We start from the raw sequence: 17084 nt of genomic DNA, 5'->3' as shown, positions 1-17084 counted from the left end.
CTGTATCTTCATTTATGTATTAACAAAATTAACTACTCACATCTTTCACCCATTTTTAAATTGTTTGTCTTTCTGTGTTGGAAGAATTCTTTATAATAGAAGAAGAATGGCAAAAAATTTAATAAATATGATATCTAATTCAACTGAGCTCAATCTTAACCCATTCATTTCTCAACAACCACAATAACACAGCAACAAAAATGTCAGAACAGGGAATTCCCTAGCTGTCCAGTGGTTAGGACTCTGCACTCACTGCTGAGAGCCTGGGTTTGGTCCCTGGATGGGTAACTGAGATCCTGCAGGCTATGAGGCATGCCTCCCACACCCACCATCACCCAAAATCCCAAAGTAACCTTATCTAGATCCTATACAAGTAACATCTGAAATCAGAAAGTTGTTTTCAAGATTCACAAATTGCATCCCTAAACCTAATCACAGCATTAACAGCATATACCTAATCTATCAGGTTTTACTTAGTTTATCATTTACTGGCATCCCAAAACCTATTTCCTAGGCTAGCAAGTGTTGATGGTGTGTAACCAAGCGAGAAGTTGAATTGCCAATTCTATAACTGTTTTCCCTCCTAACTTCTCCCTTTCTTCCTTCATCTTCCACTATTCTTAAACATCCTCTAATCTCTATTCATTCAAGTTTGGTCGTGTCCTATCACTTTTTTTAAGATTAATTTTAAAGTTGACTAGAACATCAGTTTTTGAACATTTACATCACCCCAGACAAAAGAAACACCTTACCCTTTATGAGTCGCCCCCCCCGTTATTTCCCCCAATTCCCCCAGCCACAGGGAACCACTAACCACATATCTTAGTTATTTGATATAAATGGAACCATACAATATGAAATTCTGTGTAATCGCCTACTTTTAAGTCCTAAGCTTCCAGAATATAAAATCTAATATAGCTAAATATTTTCTCAAATACAAACCTATAATTTTATGTATTATTTTTTTATTTTCTTTCCTTATTAAATATCTCTTTGTGAAACTCTACCCTTCACATTCATGATGGAACATTCATAATAATTTCATTTCTTTGTAAAAATAACTGTAATACGCAAGTTATTTGGCAAAAACAGTAAAGTATAAAAACATTAACTGTTGATTCCTTTTAACAATATGTTATACTCATTTTAAATAAAGGAATATATTCTACTTAATACAGAACGTTACCTTGACTAAGATGTTCATGGTAAATAGATGCTAAATTGGGAAGATGTTGTTGGAGATGAGATGTTAGCTCTGCATGTGAATTAATCTGAACTAGCTCCTCTTCACACCCAGATTCTTCACCATCAAAATCAGCCATATTTTTTTCTGATTTTGCACTGACCTGGGAGCTACTACAACTGACATCATCTGCACTGAGCATATCATCAACCATATGACTGTAACACAGAGAAGAGCACAAAGTTAGCAATTACAATTTAAACGCACATAGTGATTCACAAAAAATCTCTCTCAAAACATTTGGCACAAATTAAAACATACTCGAGAATAAAGCTACATTTTGTTTATTAACACTATGGGATACTGACAGCTTTACAAAACATAAAAGCCCACAAAGTCAGCACTATGTATTAACTTCACAGTATACCCATATATTATCTGGCCAATCAACACTTCACTAAAACAATTTCAAAGGGAATAATTTTAGAGAAAAATCAGTAAAACTTACTGTTAGATAATTACTTTATAAACTCCCATCTTAAAGTGAAACCTCAAATTTTATTTACTTTTGTTCATCCAACTGCAGAATCAAATAACTACCAGGAAAAAAAAATTTCTATTTAAAGCTGCAATCCAGATTTGGTTGGTATTAACTGGGGGACTTTCACAAATGGTTACCATACACAGAGAATATGAAAATGGTTAACATAAAAAATTAAATGATTAGGTCTTTTCAGGTGAGGGTTGGTATGAACACTAAAAGAGATTTAAAATGTGCCAAACTGAATATGCTACCTGCACTGGTTTTATGAACTAACTGCTTTGTCTTCAGTATGTCCTGGGGAGAACTATGAACGTGCATTTCTGTAAAGTCAGACCAAAAATCAGTGGTTTTCAATCAGAAGGCCAAGGGGGCATCCAGGAATGTCTAGAAACAATTTCTGGTAATCACAATATAGGAGATGCCTCTAGTATCCAGGGACACAGGCTAGGGATGCTGCTAAACATCCATGCTACAGTGCACAGCAGCATTCACACTGCTGTAAATCCAAAACACAAAACTACATGGCCCAAACCATCAATACTGCCAAGATTAAGAAACATTATCAGGGCTTCCCTGGTGGCTAAGTGGTAAGGATTCTACCTGTCAATGCAGGGGACATGGGTTCAATCCCTGCTTCAGGGAGATCCCACATTCTATGCAGCAACTAAGCCCATGCACCACAACAATTGAGCCTGTGCTCCAAGCCAGGAGATGCAACTACTGAGCCCACATGCCACAACTACTGAAGCCAGCACACCCTAGAGCCTGTGCTCCACAATAAAGAGAAACCACTGCAATGAGACGCCTGCACACCACAACTGGAGAAAGTCTGCACAGCAACAAAGACCCAGCATGGCCAAAAATAAATATATAAATAAAATAAAAAAGAAACATTACCATATAATCATATGGGATAAAGATAAGAATCAAAAAGCAAAGGAAATAAAGTAAGAATATGTATGCATATGCAATTCTCCCAAACAACCATCTTAAATTCTGAAAGGTCTGGAAAATAGTCAGGTCTAAGAAAAATTCTGATAAACCACTCATCCCTATTTCATCATTAACTCAAATATTACTACTTGTAATGACAATAAGAACAAATAGAAGCTAATATTTATTAAGCTCTGATTACGTGCCAATCATGTTATCCCATGAAATGCTCACAATAAAGCCCATGAGATAGGTATTATTATTCCTACTGTATACAAAAGAAAATGATGTTGAAAGAACAATTGAGTACTCTGCCTAATACTGTAACACTACTAAGTGACAGAATTACTATTAAACACAATGGGTGTATTTCACAGATGATCAAAAAGCTTTATGCTAAGGCTTTAACCTTACTGATATCCTAAAAATACAGTGTGTATAAAATTCCCCTTTTCATGATCATACTTTAAGCAATTTTCTATCTACTTTTAGGCAAGCATAACAAGGAGCTGAAGATCTAAATCTGTACTTCCTATACAACAGTCACTTGCCATCTGTGGCCCCTGCACATGGAAAAAGTGGCTGGTCTAAACAGAATATGTTAGCAGTAGTAAATATATACAGATTGTTGAAAATTTAGCATTACAAAAAAATGTTTATTAATAATTTTACAGTGATGATTGGATATTACTGCTTTAAATAAAATTTATAATTAAAAATCAATCTTCTCTGTTTCATCTTGCTTTTGTATATGTGCCCATTAGAAAGTTAAAAATTGGGACTTTCCTGGCAGTCCGGTGGTTAAGACTCCGTGCTTCCACCACAGGGGATCACAGGTCCGATCCCTGATTGGGAAACTAAGATCCCTCAAGCTGCACAACGCAGCCATAAATCAATAAGGAAAGAAAAATAAAGAAAATTAAAAATTACATATCTGAAACATGCATTTGTAGCTTACATTATATTCCTATCGGACAGCACTGATCTAGAATTTATCACAACTGAATAAATGGAGGCTATAATTAACTCCCTGAAGAAAATGTAAGCTGTTTTATTTTTAGGTAGACTTACCCATCATGGTGGTGGTGATGGTGGTGGTGGTGGTGATGCTGCGGACCTATAAACTGCCGACAATTAAATAATTCGTTCCCAATAGCCTCCCCAAGAAAGTCCCCAGTGCGTGTAATACAAGATTCCTGAGATGCTTGTGCTATATGAGCAGCATTCATTTCCCCCGAAATATCATGTTCTGGGTCTTCAGAGTGTGAACAGGCATCTAGCATTCGTATTCGATTATCTACCGATGGCATTGACTCAGTATTAAAAACCAGGTCCTTTCCTGTTCCATTGTTTGTCCCACTTCTTTCTGATGGGCCTTGGGAATCCCCTAAGCAAATGCCTGCTTGACTTTCTAACTTCCTGTTCCGAAGATCCGTACCACAACTGCTTTTAGGAGGATTATGACCATGATCATCATCTTCATCTTCTTCTTTCAGGGCTTCAATATCTGCAATGTCTTCTGACTGTAACTCACTGCCAGGGCTCCCTGCTGACTGGCTTGCATGGCTAGAATTCACCTCATTGCTAGATCCATCACTATGTCCACTGCTGCTACCAGGACCACTACTTCCATCTTCACCACTGTTGGCAGTTTCATCAGAACTTCCCTGCATGGATTCCTACATTTAGAAACGAAGATTTAAATAAATATTTAAGCCAGTAAGAAATGACATTGACACACTATACTTTTTAAAAAGACTGCCACAATACTGACATATTTTCTTGAACAATATAAAATGGAATTAAAAACTCAAAGAAAAGTAAAGAACTTAAATGATACTAACAAGATAGGAGAGGCCTTAACAGGGCTCAAGTTTATATTCCCAGTTCAAAGGATAAACATGGCACAAACCCAAAAAACTCTTTAAAAGGGGAGGAACAAAGGGTTTTCATACCTCTGTATCTGAAAGTCGCTGTTGCACATGTTTGGTTCTATTAATAAGCTGCTCATCCATTTCAATGTCACTGCCTCCACTTTGATGGGTATCACTGTTATCACTGCTTTGAGGACTGGCTGCAGGTGACCCTATATTAAAACGATGGGGTTATTTGTTTTTTACTTCTTACTTGTATTAATATGGATCTATCAGAATGTCATAATCCTTTGATTCTCTGACATACCAAAGCTTCATGCCAAGTAGCCAAAAATATAATCTGGAAATATGTTAACGCTTGCCAATTATTTCTAAAGAGAATATACATGATTTCAATTAGAAGTCAACACACTAATGATTTAAACAAAAAGGGTAAGATTGATAACTAGTAAGGATTTACATCTCCTGCACAAAATGAACTTCATGACTCTGATACACATATATAAAATCAGTTAACTCTAGATGATCATCAAAATAAAACTACAAGTCATCTTGCCATACATTTCTAAGACTCAACTTACAAGGTGATGGTGCAGCTCTTCTGAGCTCTTCTTCCTCTGAAGGAAAAGGAAAAACAGGACGGAGATACTCTAAGTGACTGAATTTCTTTGGGACATGTATCAGTTGTTCTTATTACATAAACAACAAGATATAGGTAGGGAAACCTGCAATAATGTAAGACCCCACCACTTGCCACAGTAGCTGTGGGAGCCTGCACAGAAAAGCCTAAGGAAAGAGTAGCATATGATGTCAGGAGACAAAAAAGAGGGGTAATGTCGGTAAAGTTTTAGAAAATCCTAGAAAGCTATACGTGTAAAAGCACACACAAAACACCTAAAATGACAGAAAAGTGTGAAGTAGAAAACATGAAAAGATAAATGTATCATTATGGTCTATTCTCAAAACTGTATCTAAAACAAAGCATGTTGACTGTTTTCTAACTTAAGTTTCTAAAGATTTTATGAAAGGTTTTTTTTTAAGGGAAGAATATCAATGAAAGAAGATCAAATAACTACTTAAATTTCATTGCTATTACTTGAACAGTATACCAAAAGCATGAGCTCACTCCAATTTATTAACCTTTTCACAACACCAACAGCTCTCATTTCAAAATTGAGATTAAACTTAAACTAATTTGCAGAAACTACTTCACATTTGAGTTAAAAACTAGGGACAACTCACTTCAAATTACATTATACTTTACAAACCTTTCTTATTTCCAATGGGAAGATTAGTGTTTAATAAAGATGCAAAAGAGCTCTGTTTAGATAGCTGGGCCTTAGCTGCTAGCGCGTTATTCCATAGTGCTTTGATTAACATCGATGCCAAATACAATGTCTTAAAAAAAAAAAAAGTTGAAATTAGAGGTTTTAGGAAACATTGTAACAAATTTAATACCCTTTTGCTTAACTGAAATACCAACAGTAATAAACTACAAGTTAAATCATCTGAATAACAAATAAATTTTCACTTAAGAAACTTAACAAAAAAAAAATTTCATTATGTTTTGAATCAATTACCTGTTCAGTATGAACACTTGGCTCAAGAGCTGAGACCAGATTAAGAAGATGTCTAAGTGGTACTGGATCCAAATTCTTGATGAGTGAAGGAAATAAGTCATGTATATATCGACTACAATGTTTTAACTAGAAAATAAAAGTAGGGACAATAGTCAAATATAATTACACTGCATAAATAAATAAGCTGATAGAAAAAGTTATATAAGTTAAAAGTGAAGAAAGTGGCTGGTATGCTAATATGTTTAATACTAGCAAAATATTAATTACCAAATTAACAAATATCATAAATTACACAGTACATAAAATTGTGAAAATAAAATTATACTTTAGCAGAACTTCACCTTATCCAAGCCAACCACAAGCACAACTTTTTAACCTCAAGAGGGAAGCCCACAATAAGTGATTTGTAAGTTTCAAGTATAAAAAGAATTCCAATTTAGGAATGTATCACTAATATACAAACAAATAGTAGATTAAAATGCAGGAAATAAAAAACAAAATAAATCACAATTAGGAGAGAAAACCAAATAAATATTATTATTTAAGTGTACAGTGGGCCCTTGAACAACACAGGTTTGAACTGTGTGGTTATACAAGGTTGGTTTTTTACCCCACTAATGATACATTCCATAGATAAGAGACCTGTGGATACTGTGGAAGGTTGACTGTAAAGTTATACATGGACTTTTGACTGTGCAGAAGGCTGACACCTCTAATCCTCATGTTGATCAAAGATCGACTGGATTATATTTCTTATATTAAGTGGTTATCAAGTATTTATATAACATGTTCATTATTAAAAGAGAGTACAAAACAGAAACCCCTTTGTAGTCAAAGACTACATAATATAAACTAGGAAAGTCTCCTTTGTTACACTAAATGGTATTAGGTAAATATGAGGGAAAATATAACTTTTAAAAAGATATGACTATTAAATATTACAATGTCAGTAAAATAAGCATGTTTTATAGCTACAAGGCTGCTAACTGCTAAATCAAGATATGCAACAAATATGACTAGGCCAGAAATACTCAATTTCAAGACTCCAAAGGTAAAACATATTCCATTTATCTTCAATACATTAAAAGTCTATTAGAAAATGTAGATTCTTCTATTCTAAACAATGACTTTCATATTTTTCAGGTGTAAATCATATGAACTTTCCTATACTGCATCGTCTTATCAGGGTAAATATACACAACCTAATGCTGAAACAGAGGTAAAAAAAATAACATTGGAAAAATTCCTCTGTGGTGAGGTGACTTTTAATAAACTACCCTATTTACTTCAATCTACTATTTGATTCAATAGTGTTTACTTACAACACAATTGCAATACTTTAAACCAAAACATCATTAGATTTTAAGAAGTGCATCATCAGTTGTAAGTCTGCCCATTTTACACATTTTACCTAGAATATTAGTTTTCATATATTAACATTCTAATTAAGACTTGTACTAACAGTTTATACTTGCTTTACGTCAACAAGTGTTAGATTTACACCGTTCCTAATTAAAATGTGATTAAAAACATTCTGTGTAATAAACTTGATTTGTGACAACTTAAATGATTAATAAAATGAGATTTTCATAATATATATAATTTTGATTATTTTTAACTAATAAAGACCCTTAAAAGATAATTACATAATCCTGTAACTGGGGAAAAAGACACATAAGGCTCTTTACAAGATCCACATTATGAAAACACATCCAAAAAGTGAGGAGAAAATATTAAGGTTGACAGCTTTAGTTACTGGTAAAAAATAGCAGTGTGGAGTTGGTTCACAGACCCTTCATTAGTTATTGAAAAGAAAAGAGAGGAAAAGGATGTCAGGGAAGATGGTAGGGCAGAAAGTGCCAGGAATCCATCTCCGTACCTTTTTTAAAAAGAAACTGTACTAAAGAAACTGTCTGATGTAACTATTCGAAACTCTGGAGTTGCCAATCTGAACTCTTATGTTCCCAAAGGAAAACTTGGCTGGTAAACTGTTATTAATGCTGGACATTTTCAGCCTTCAGAGTGATAGCAGCTACCCATTTCCCAGTCCTTGAGGCTATGGCAAGAAGCTGTGGGGACAGCAATGTGACGCTGGTATGGTTTGTTGGAGCCATGGGTGGGCAATAATGATCTTGTGTTCCAAATAATAAATTTCTGTGTTCTAAACTCAGATCACTACATTGGATGGCTGAGGTGTAGGCAGCCAGGTTAACTGCCACTGTTTCAACCCAAATAAGGTGAAGCATCTACTGGAAGAATTAAAGGAGTCACACCAGGATTTTTTTTTTTTTTTTCTTTTTGATGCTCAACAAAGAATGAATGTGCAGAAGAATTTAGAAAGGTACTACACATTGTCAAGGAAAGACACAGGCTCAGAAAAAACCCTGAAAAGGCCATGAGGTTTCACATTAGCTTGATCTTTAGCCCAAAAACAATCAGAGAAGAACAAACTCTGAAAAAGGGAACAGAATCTCTTTTCCAAAGTTACCATATTGTAAAATTCACACTGTTTACAACCTCCCCCCCAAAAAAGACAACCAAAACAAAATGTAAAAAGAAACAGGATAAGATGTCACATTCAAATGAATAAAATTAATCAACACAAAAGTACCATCACATAGAATGCAAACCCAAAGAAATTACTACACAAAAGATCCTGAAACATCTTAATGTTAAAAGAGTTAAAGGAAAAGGGTGAAGACAGGAAAATATTGCCTAAACAAAATGAGAATATCATTAAAGACGGAGCCAAAAGAGAAATGCTAAAAAGTAAAATAACTGAAATAGAAAATATACTACAAAATCTCAAAAGCAGGTCTGAGCAAGCAGAACAATAAACAAACTTGAAAATAAGACAACTGAAATGACTGAGTCTAAAGAATAGAAAGAAAAAGAAGGAAGAAGAGTGAACAGACTCTAAGGGACCTGTGGAACACCATCCAGTCTACCAATAAAATCGTTGTAGAAATCTCACAGAAAAAAAATGTACACAATGTATATTTAAAGACTAATGGCAAAAAGCTACTCAACTTGAGGAAAGACACAAGTTCACAAATTCAAAATTTTCAACAAACTCCTAGTAAGAGCAGAGTTACCCCAAGACATATTATAATCAAACTGCTAAAAGCCAGAGACAGTAAAATAATCATGAAAGCAAGAAAAGGAAATGCTGACATTCCACTGCACAGAAGGAAGTTTATTAAATGTAAACTTTAAAAGATCTCATTACTAACAACCTAACTTTACCACTTAGGAAACTAGAAAAATAATAAATTAAACCCAAAACTAAAAGAAGGAAAATAATAAAGATGAGGACACAGATAATAAAATACAGATGAGGAAAACAATTTTTAAAAATTAGTAAAACCAAAACTACCCTGGTGGTCCAGTGGTTAAGAATCTGTCTTCCAATGGAAGGGACACAGGTTCAATCCCCAGTTAGGGAACTAGATCCCACAGGCTCACATGCTGCAACTAAGGATCTCAAGTGCTGCAACCAAGACCCATGCAGCCAAACAAATTTTTTTTAATTAGTTTATTTTCTATTTTTTAACTTTACAATATTGTATTTGTTTTGCCACACACTGACATGAATCCACCATGGGTGTACATGTTTTCCCCTTCCAGAACCCCCCTTCCACCTCCCTCCCCATCCCATCCCTCTAGGTTATCCCGGTGCACGAGCCCCGAGCACCCTGTATCATGCATCGAACCTGGACTGGTGATTCGTTTCACATATGATAATTTACATGCTTCCATGCCATTCTCCCATATCATCCCGCCCTCGCCCTCTCCCATAGGGTCCATAGTACTGTTATCTGTGTCTCTTTTGATGTCTCGCATACAGGGTTATCTTTACTGATTGACCAAATACCATATATATGTGTTAGTATACTGTATTGGTGTTTTTCTTTCTGGCTTACTTCACTCTGTATAATAGGCTCCAGTTTCATCGACCTCATTAGAACTGATTTGAATGTATTCTTTTGAATGGCTGAGTAATATTCCATTGTGTATATGTACCACAGCTTCCTTATCCATTCAACTGCTGATGGGCATCTAGGCTGCTTCCATGTCCTGGCTATTATAAACAGTGCTGCGATGAACATTGGGGTACACACGTCTCTTTCAATTCTGGTTTCCTCAGTGTGTATGCCCAGCAGTGGGATTGCTGGGTCATATGGCAGTTCTATTTCCAGTTTTTTGAGGAATCTCCACACTGTTCTCCATAGTGGCTGAACAAGTTTGCATTCCCACCAACAGTGTAACAGTGTTCCCTTTTCTCCACACCCTCTCCAGCCTTAACTGCTTGTAGTCTTTTGGATAGCAGCCATTCTGACGGGTGTGAAATGGTACCTCATTGTGGTTTTGATTTGCATTTCTCTGATAATGAGTGATGTTGAGCATCTTTTCATGTGTTTGTTAGCCATCTGTATGTCTTCTTTGGAGAAGTATCTGTTTAGTTCTTTGGCCCACTTTTTGATTGGGTCGTTTATTTTTCTGGAATTGAGCTGCAGGAGTTGCTTGTATATTTTTGAGATTAATTGTTTGTCCGTTGCTTCATTTGCTATTATTTTCTCCCATTCCGAGGGCTGTCTTTTCACCTTGCTTATAGTTTCCTTTGTTGTGCAAAAGCTTTTAAGTTTAATTAGGTCCCATTTGTTTATTTTTGCTTTTATTTCCAATATTCTGGGAGGTGAGTCATAGAGGATCCTGCTGTGGTTTATGTCGGAGAGTGTTTTGCCTATGTTTTCCTCTAGGAGTTTTATAGTTTCTGGTCTTATGTTTAGATCTTTAATCCATTTTGAGTTTATTTTTGTGTATGGTGTTAGAAAGTGTTCTAGTTTCATTCTTTTACAAGTGGTTGACCAGTTTTCCCAGCACCACTTGTAAAGAGATTGTCTTTTCTCCATTGTATATTCTTGCCTCCTTTGTTGAAGATAAGGTGTCCATAGGTGTGTGGATTTATCTCTGGGCTTTCTATTTTGTTCCATTGATCTATATTTCTGTCCTTGTGCCAGTACCATACTGTCTTGATGACTGTGGCTTTGTAGTAGAGCCTGAAGTCAGGCAGGTTGATTCCTCCAGTTCCATTCTTCTTTCTCAAGATTGCTTTGGCTATTCGAGGTTTTTTGTATTTCCATACAAACTGTGAAATCATTGGTTCTAGTTCTCTGAAGAATACCGTTGGAAGCTTGATAGGAATTGCATTGAATCTATAGATTGCTTTGGGTAGTATACTCAATTTCACTATATTGATTCTTCTGATCCATGAACACGGTATATTTCTCCATCTATTTGTGTCCTCTTTGATTTCTTTCACCAGTGTTTTATAGTTTTCTATATATAGGTCTTTTGCTTCTTTAGGTAGATATATTCCTAAGTATTTTATTCTTTTTGTTGTGATAGTGAATGGAATTGTTTCCTTAATTTCTCTTTCTGCTTTCTCATTGTTGGTGTATAGGAATACAAGGGATTTCTGTGTGTTAATTTCATATCCTGCAACTTTACTATATTCGTTGATTAGCACAAAACCAAGAGCTGGTTCTTCTAAGTAATGAACGTTTTGCTAAACTAAAAATAATTTTTAAAAGGAGGAGAAATGTAAATAGCTAAAATCAGAAAGTGGGATATTACAACCAAACTTACAAAAAAAAAATGTAAGAAAATATCATGGACACTGTATGCCAAAAAATTGCTTACAAATTACCTAAATTGACTCAAGAAGAAATGAAAAATGTCTCTTTAACAAGAGAATGAGTCAGTAATCAATCTCCCAAAGTACATTTTAAAATACATGGCTTAACTAGTGAATTCCACCAGACATTTAAAGAAAAATTATCAACAATTCTTCTCAAACACTTCCCCCAAACTGAAGACAATCAAATACTTTACTCATTCTATGAGACTAGTACTAACCCAATACCAAAACTTTCCTAAGAACAGAAAATCACAGAGCAGTATCTCTTTAATGATACAAAAAGTCCTTCACAAAATACTAGCAAATCAAATACAAAGGTATAGTAAAAAAATTTTTACCAGGACCAAATGAGATTTATTTCAGGAATACAAGGGTAGTTGAAAAAGAAAATTAATTACTATAATATAACATATTAATAGAAAGAAGGAAAAAAGCTATATAATCTGAACCGACACAGAAAAGGCATCTGACAAAAATCCAACACCCTCTCATGATAAAAACTCTCAGCACTTTTAAGAAGAAAAACTCCTGAACATGATAAAGGTTATATATAAAAATCCCACAACTAACATCATAGCCAGTACCCAATGACTGAAAAAAATTTCCCCTAGGATCAGGAACAAGACAATGAGGCTCACATTCACCATAGCCATACACAGAAATACTAGCCACAGATATCAGACCACAAAAATAAATCAATCAATTAAAAAATGAAAATAAATTGGAAAGGAAGATGTAAAACTATTCATAATAACATGATTTAATAACATGATATATAGAGAAAGCAAGTACCGCTAAAAGCAGATTCACAAAGTTACACACTACACTGTACTGAGTACAAGCTCAACAAGCAAAATTCAGCTATCTCTATATAAAAGCAATCAATTTTACATATGCAAACTGTGGAAAATTCTTAAAGAGATGGGACTACCAGACCACCTGACCTGCCTCTTGAGAAATCTGTATGCAGGTCAGGAAGCAACAGTTAGAACTGGACATGGAACAACAGACTGGCTGCAAACAGGGAAAGGAGTACATCAAGGCTGGATGTTGTCATCCTGCTTATTTAACTTATATGCAGAGTACATCATGAGAAATGCTGGGTTGGAGGAAGCACAAGCTGGAATCAAGATTGCAGGGAGAAATATCAATAACCTCAGATATGCAGATGACACCACCCTTATGGCAGAAAATGAAGAAGAACTAAAGAGCCTCTTGATTAAAGTGAAAGAGGGGAGTGAAAAAGTTGGCTTAAAACTCAACATTCAGAAAACTAAGATCATGGCATCTGGTCCTATCACTTCATGGTAAACAGATGGGGAAGCAATGGAAACAGTGACAAGATTTTATTTTCTTGGGCTCCAAAATCACTGAAGATGTTGACTGCAGCCATGAAATTAAATGACGCTTGCTCCTTGGAAGGAAAGTTATGATCAACCTAGACAGCATATTAAAAAGCAGAGACGTTTCTTTGCCAACAAAGTTCCGTCTAGTCAAACGGATAGTGGATATTTCCAGTAGTCATATACGGATGGGAGAGTTGGACCATAAAGAAAGCTGAGCGCCGAAGAATTGATGCTTTTTGAACTGTGGTGTTGGAGAAGACTCCTGAGAGTCCCTTGGACTGCAAGGAAATCCAACCAGTCCATCCTAAAGGAAATCAGTCCTGAATATTCATTGGAAGGACTAATGCTGAAGCTGAAACTCTAATACTTTGGCCACCTGAAGGGAAGAACTGACTCACTGGAAAAGACCCTGACACTGGGAAAGATTGAAGGCAGGAGGAGAAGAGGACAACAGAAGACGAGATGGTTGGATGGCATCACCGATTCGATGGACATGAGTTTGAGTAAACTCCGGGAGTTGGTGATGGACAGGGAGGCCTGGCAAGCTACAGTCCATGGGGTCACAAACAGTTGGACACAACTGAGTGACTGAACTGAACTGATAACATGATGAACCCTAAAAAGCTATATTTAGTAAAATAAGCTGCCACAAATACTGTATAATTCCACCAAAATGAGGTACCTAGAATAGTCAAATTCATTAAGATATAATGTAGAAGAAAGGAAATCAAAAGTCCCCTGCCAGATGGGAAGAAGGAATGGAGAGTTATTGTTTAATATGTACAGAGTCTTCATTGGAGGTGATGTCAAAGTTTTGTATACAGGTAAGTGATGGTTAAAAAACATTTTTAGTGTATTCAATGCCACTGAACTGTATACTTACAAATGGCTAAAATGGTAAATTAATGGTCTGTTATGTTGTACATATTTGCACCACAATAAAAAATTTTTAAATAAAATACTTGTTAAAGGCCATCAACCAAAAATTCAAAACAAGTTAAAAAGAAAAACGTATGGGACTTCCCTGATGGTCCAGTGGCTAAAACTCTGCACTCCCAACGCAGGGGTCCCAGGTTCGATCCCTGGTCAGGGAACTAGATCCATGCAAACTAGAGTTTGCATGCTGTAACTAAAAAAGATCCCACATGCTGCACAAGATCAAAGATTCAAAGTGCCTCAACTAAGACACAGTGAAGTCAAATGAATAAATAAAAAAATATTTGGAAAAAAAAAGAAAAATCCTCATGGGATTAATGAACACCTACAAAACAACATGAGGAAAATTCTGCCAGTAAAGAATGATGAGACATATAGTGGATATTCTATTTGTATAATATTAAAAATAAAAGTTGTTCAGAAAACAAAGGACTACTCTTCATATATACTACACAGTTCTTACGGAAAGCTAGAGTGGCTCAAGTATATGATATTCAATCAAACACTTCAAGTACAGAGCTCAGACATCTCAAGTTTGTGGAAACTGAGAATAAAATACCCACAAGTTCCTCTTCAGATGCTAGAGAAAATAATTGAGAGGACATAACTGCCAGTTGACTTTTGAGCTGAAACTGAGCAAGAGAGGTACCTCACTTCCTCCCCTATCATTGGAATATAATTCTGCCTGCCTGCCACACCTTAAGTGGGAACTATTCCAAGGTTATAGTAATTGTGCCTAAACCCAATTAAGGCCTCACTTATAAACTAAGATTTGGCACGTAAGTGCCGAGATCTACTCATCTTTCAGCCACTGAAGACAAGCCTCTTAACTTTCCTTGCTTTTAAACCTGCCACCTACCAATCTGGAGTGATCTCTGCCTCTTTCATTCTCCCAGACACTGTGTATAAAGGCCAGTTTATAAACCAACAAAGTAAAACAAAAGTGGACTCTGTGAAAGCCACAAAAATAAGCACAAATTAACTCAAATAAAGAAAAAGGAACAAGAAAAACAGGAATGAGGAAAAAGGATTTGTGTTAAATCATATACCTAAATACAAAATTAATACTAAACAATTGTGGAAATTATGGTTCACTTAAAAGTTGCATAACATGATAAAATATAAATAACATAATAAAAACTGCAAAGTGGAAAATGAGAAGAGAAAAATGATGAGAATTTCCTCATCTTCCATAAAGGAAACTTATTCATTACTGTATTTTAGAATGAAAAGAAACAAACGCACAAAGAAATGAGAATCAGTAACAGATAAGAGGAACAAGAGATCAAATTGCCAATATCCGCTGAATCATTGAAAAAGCAAGAGAGTTCCAGAAAAACATCTATTTCTGCTTTATTGACTATGCCAAAGCCTTTGAATGTGTGGATCACAATAAACTGTGGAAAATTCTGAAAGAGATGGGAATACCAGACCATCTGACCTGCCTCTTGAGAAACCTGTATGCAAGTCAGGAAGCAACAGTTAGAACTGGACATGGAACAACAGACTGGTTCCAAATAGGAAAAGGAGTACGTCAAGGCTGTATACTGTCACCTTGCTTATTTAACTTATATGCAGAGTACATCATGAGAAACACTGGGCTGGAAGAAACACAAGCTGGAATCGAGATTGCCGGGAGAAATATCAATAACCTCAGATATGCGGATGACACCACCCTTATGGCAGAAAGTGAAGAAGAACTAAAGAGCCTCTTGATAAAGGTGAAAGTGGAGACTGAAAAAGTTGGCTTAAAGCTCAACGTACAGAAAACTACGATTATGGCATCTGGTCCCATCATTTCATGGGAAATAGATGGGGAAACAGTGGAAACAGTGTCAGACTTTATTTTGGGGGGCTCCAAAATCACTGCAGATGGTGATTGCAGCCATGAAATTAAAAGATGCTTACTCCTTGGAAGGAAGGTTATGGCCAACCTAGATAGCATATTTAAAAGCAGAGACATTACTTTGCCAACAAAAGTACATCCAGTCAAGGCTATGGTTTTTCCAGTGGTCATGTATGGATGTGAGAGTTGGATGGTGAAGAAAGCTGAACGCCGCAGAATTGATGCTTTTGAACTGTGGTGTTGGAGAAGACTCTTGAGAGTCCCTTGGACTGCAAGGAGATCCAATCAATCCATCCTAAAAGAGATCAATCCTGGGTGTTCATTGGAAGGTCTGATGTTGAAGCTGAAACTCCAATACTTTGGCCACCTCATGCAAAGGGTTGACTCATTGGAAAAGACCCTAATGCTGGGTAGGATTGGGGGCGGGAGGAGAAGGGGACGACAGAGGATGAGATGGTTGGATGGCATCACCGACTCGATGGACATGGGTTTGGGTGGACTCCGGGAGTTGGTGATGGACAGAGAGGCCTGGCATGCTGCGATTCATGGGGTCGCAAAGAGTCGGACACGACTGAGCGACTGAACTGAACTCAACAGATAAGAGGGGCTTCCCTGGTAGCTCAGTGGTAAAGAATCTGCCTACCAATGCAAGAGATGAGGGTTTGATCTCTGGGTTGAGAAGATCCCCTGGAGAAGGAAATGGCAACCTGCTCCAGTATTCTTGCCTGCGAAATCTCATGGACAGAGGAGCCTGGTGGGCTACAGTCCATAGGTTTGCAAAGAGTCAGACATGACTGAGTGACTGAGCACAAGAATCAAGAGAGAGAGAGAAAGCTATAGCCCAGAAAATTGGTGAGTGAGCTGCAGAGGAGATAGGTCTATCTCTGTCATGTAACTGGAAAAATTTGAGTTCATCTGAGTACCAGATTTGATGGACAGCAGGAATGATACATGGACATCAAATCCTGTTTTCCCATTTCTAGAAGTCCATTTAAGATCTCTAATGGAAAAATATTTCACAACACCTGAAAGTACTAAGATCTCTTACCAGTCGTCTACCTTAAATATGAACAAAAAAGGAAATACCCAACAAGATAAAAAAGAATATAATATAGACAAGAGGTTTGAATATATAGTACAG

The 17084-nt window shown here is 36.2% G+C and overlaps 1 protein-coding gene and 1 non-coding gene across 5 annotated transcripts in view; one reads left to right on the top strand and one right to left on the bottom strand.

Annotated features, from left to right (window-relative positions):
- The window catches only part of USP34 (ubiquitin specific peptidase 34), a 242422-nt gene that overhangs the window by 130997 nt on the left and 94341 nt on the right, over positions 1 to 17084 (bottom strand). For 3 of the 4 annotated variants that reach the window (XM_081588454.1, XM_081588456.1, XM_081588457.1), the window contains exons 11-16: positions 6115 to 6240; positions 5803 to 5932; positions 5116 to 5151; positions 4616 to 4746; positions 3732 to 4339; positions 1187 to 1401 (exon numbers count right to left, since the gene is read on the bottom strand). In XM_081588454.1, coding sequence (XP_081444580.1) covers positions 1187 to 1401; positions 3732 to 4339; positions 4616 to 4746; positions 5116 to 5151; positions 5803 to 5932; positions 6115 to 6240 — 1246 coding nt within the window. The remainder of the gene's footprint in view (positions 1 to 1186; positions 1402 to 3731; positions 4340 to 4615; positions 4747 to 5115; positions 5152 to 5802; positions 5933 to 6114; positions 6241 to 17084) is intronic. The other variant, XM_081588455.1, reaches the window with a different exon arrangement.
- TRNAG-CCC (transfer RNA glycine (anticodon CCC)) lies at positions 14183 to 14255 on the top strand. Its single transcript has one exon. It is a non-coding gene; the product is annotated as a tRNA-Gly (tRNA).

Source organism: Giraffa tippelskirchi, chromosome 4, assembly GCF_054371585.1.
Source record: "Giraffa tippelskirchi isolate mGirTip1 chromosome 4, T2T-mGirTip1v1.2.pri, whole genome shotgun sequence".
Classification (NCBI taxonomy): domain Eukaryota; kingdom Metazoa; phylum Chordata; class Mammalia; order Artiodactyla; family Giraffidae; genus Giraffa; species Giraffa tippelskirchi.
The sequence above is the reverse complement of the archived record's forward strand: the minus strand, read 5'-3'. Positions and strand labels throughout refer to the sequence as shown.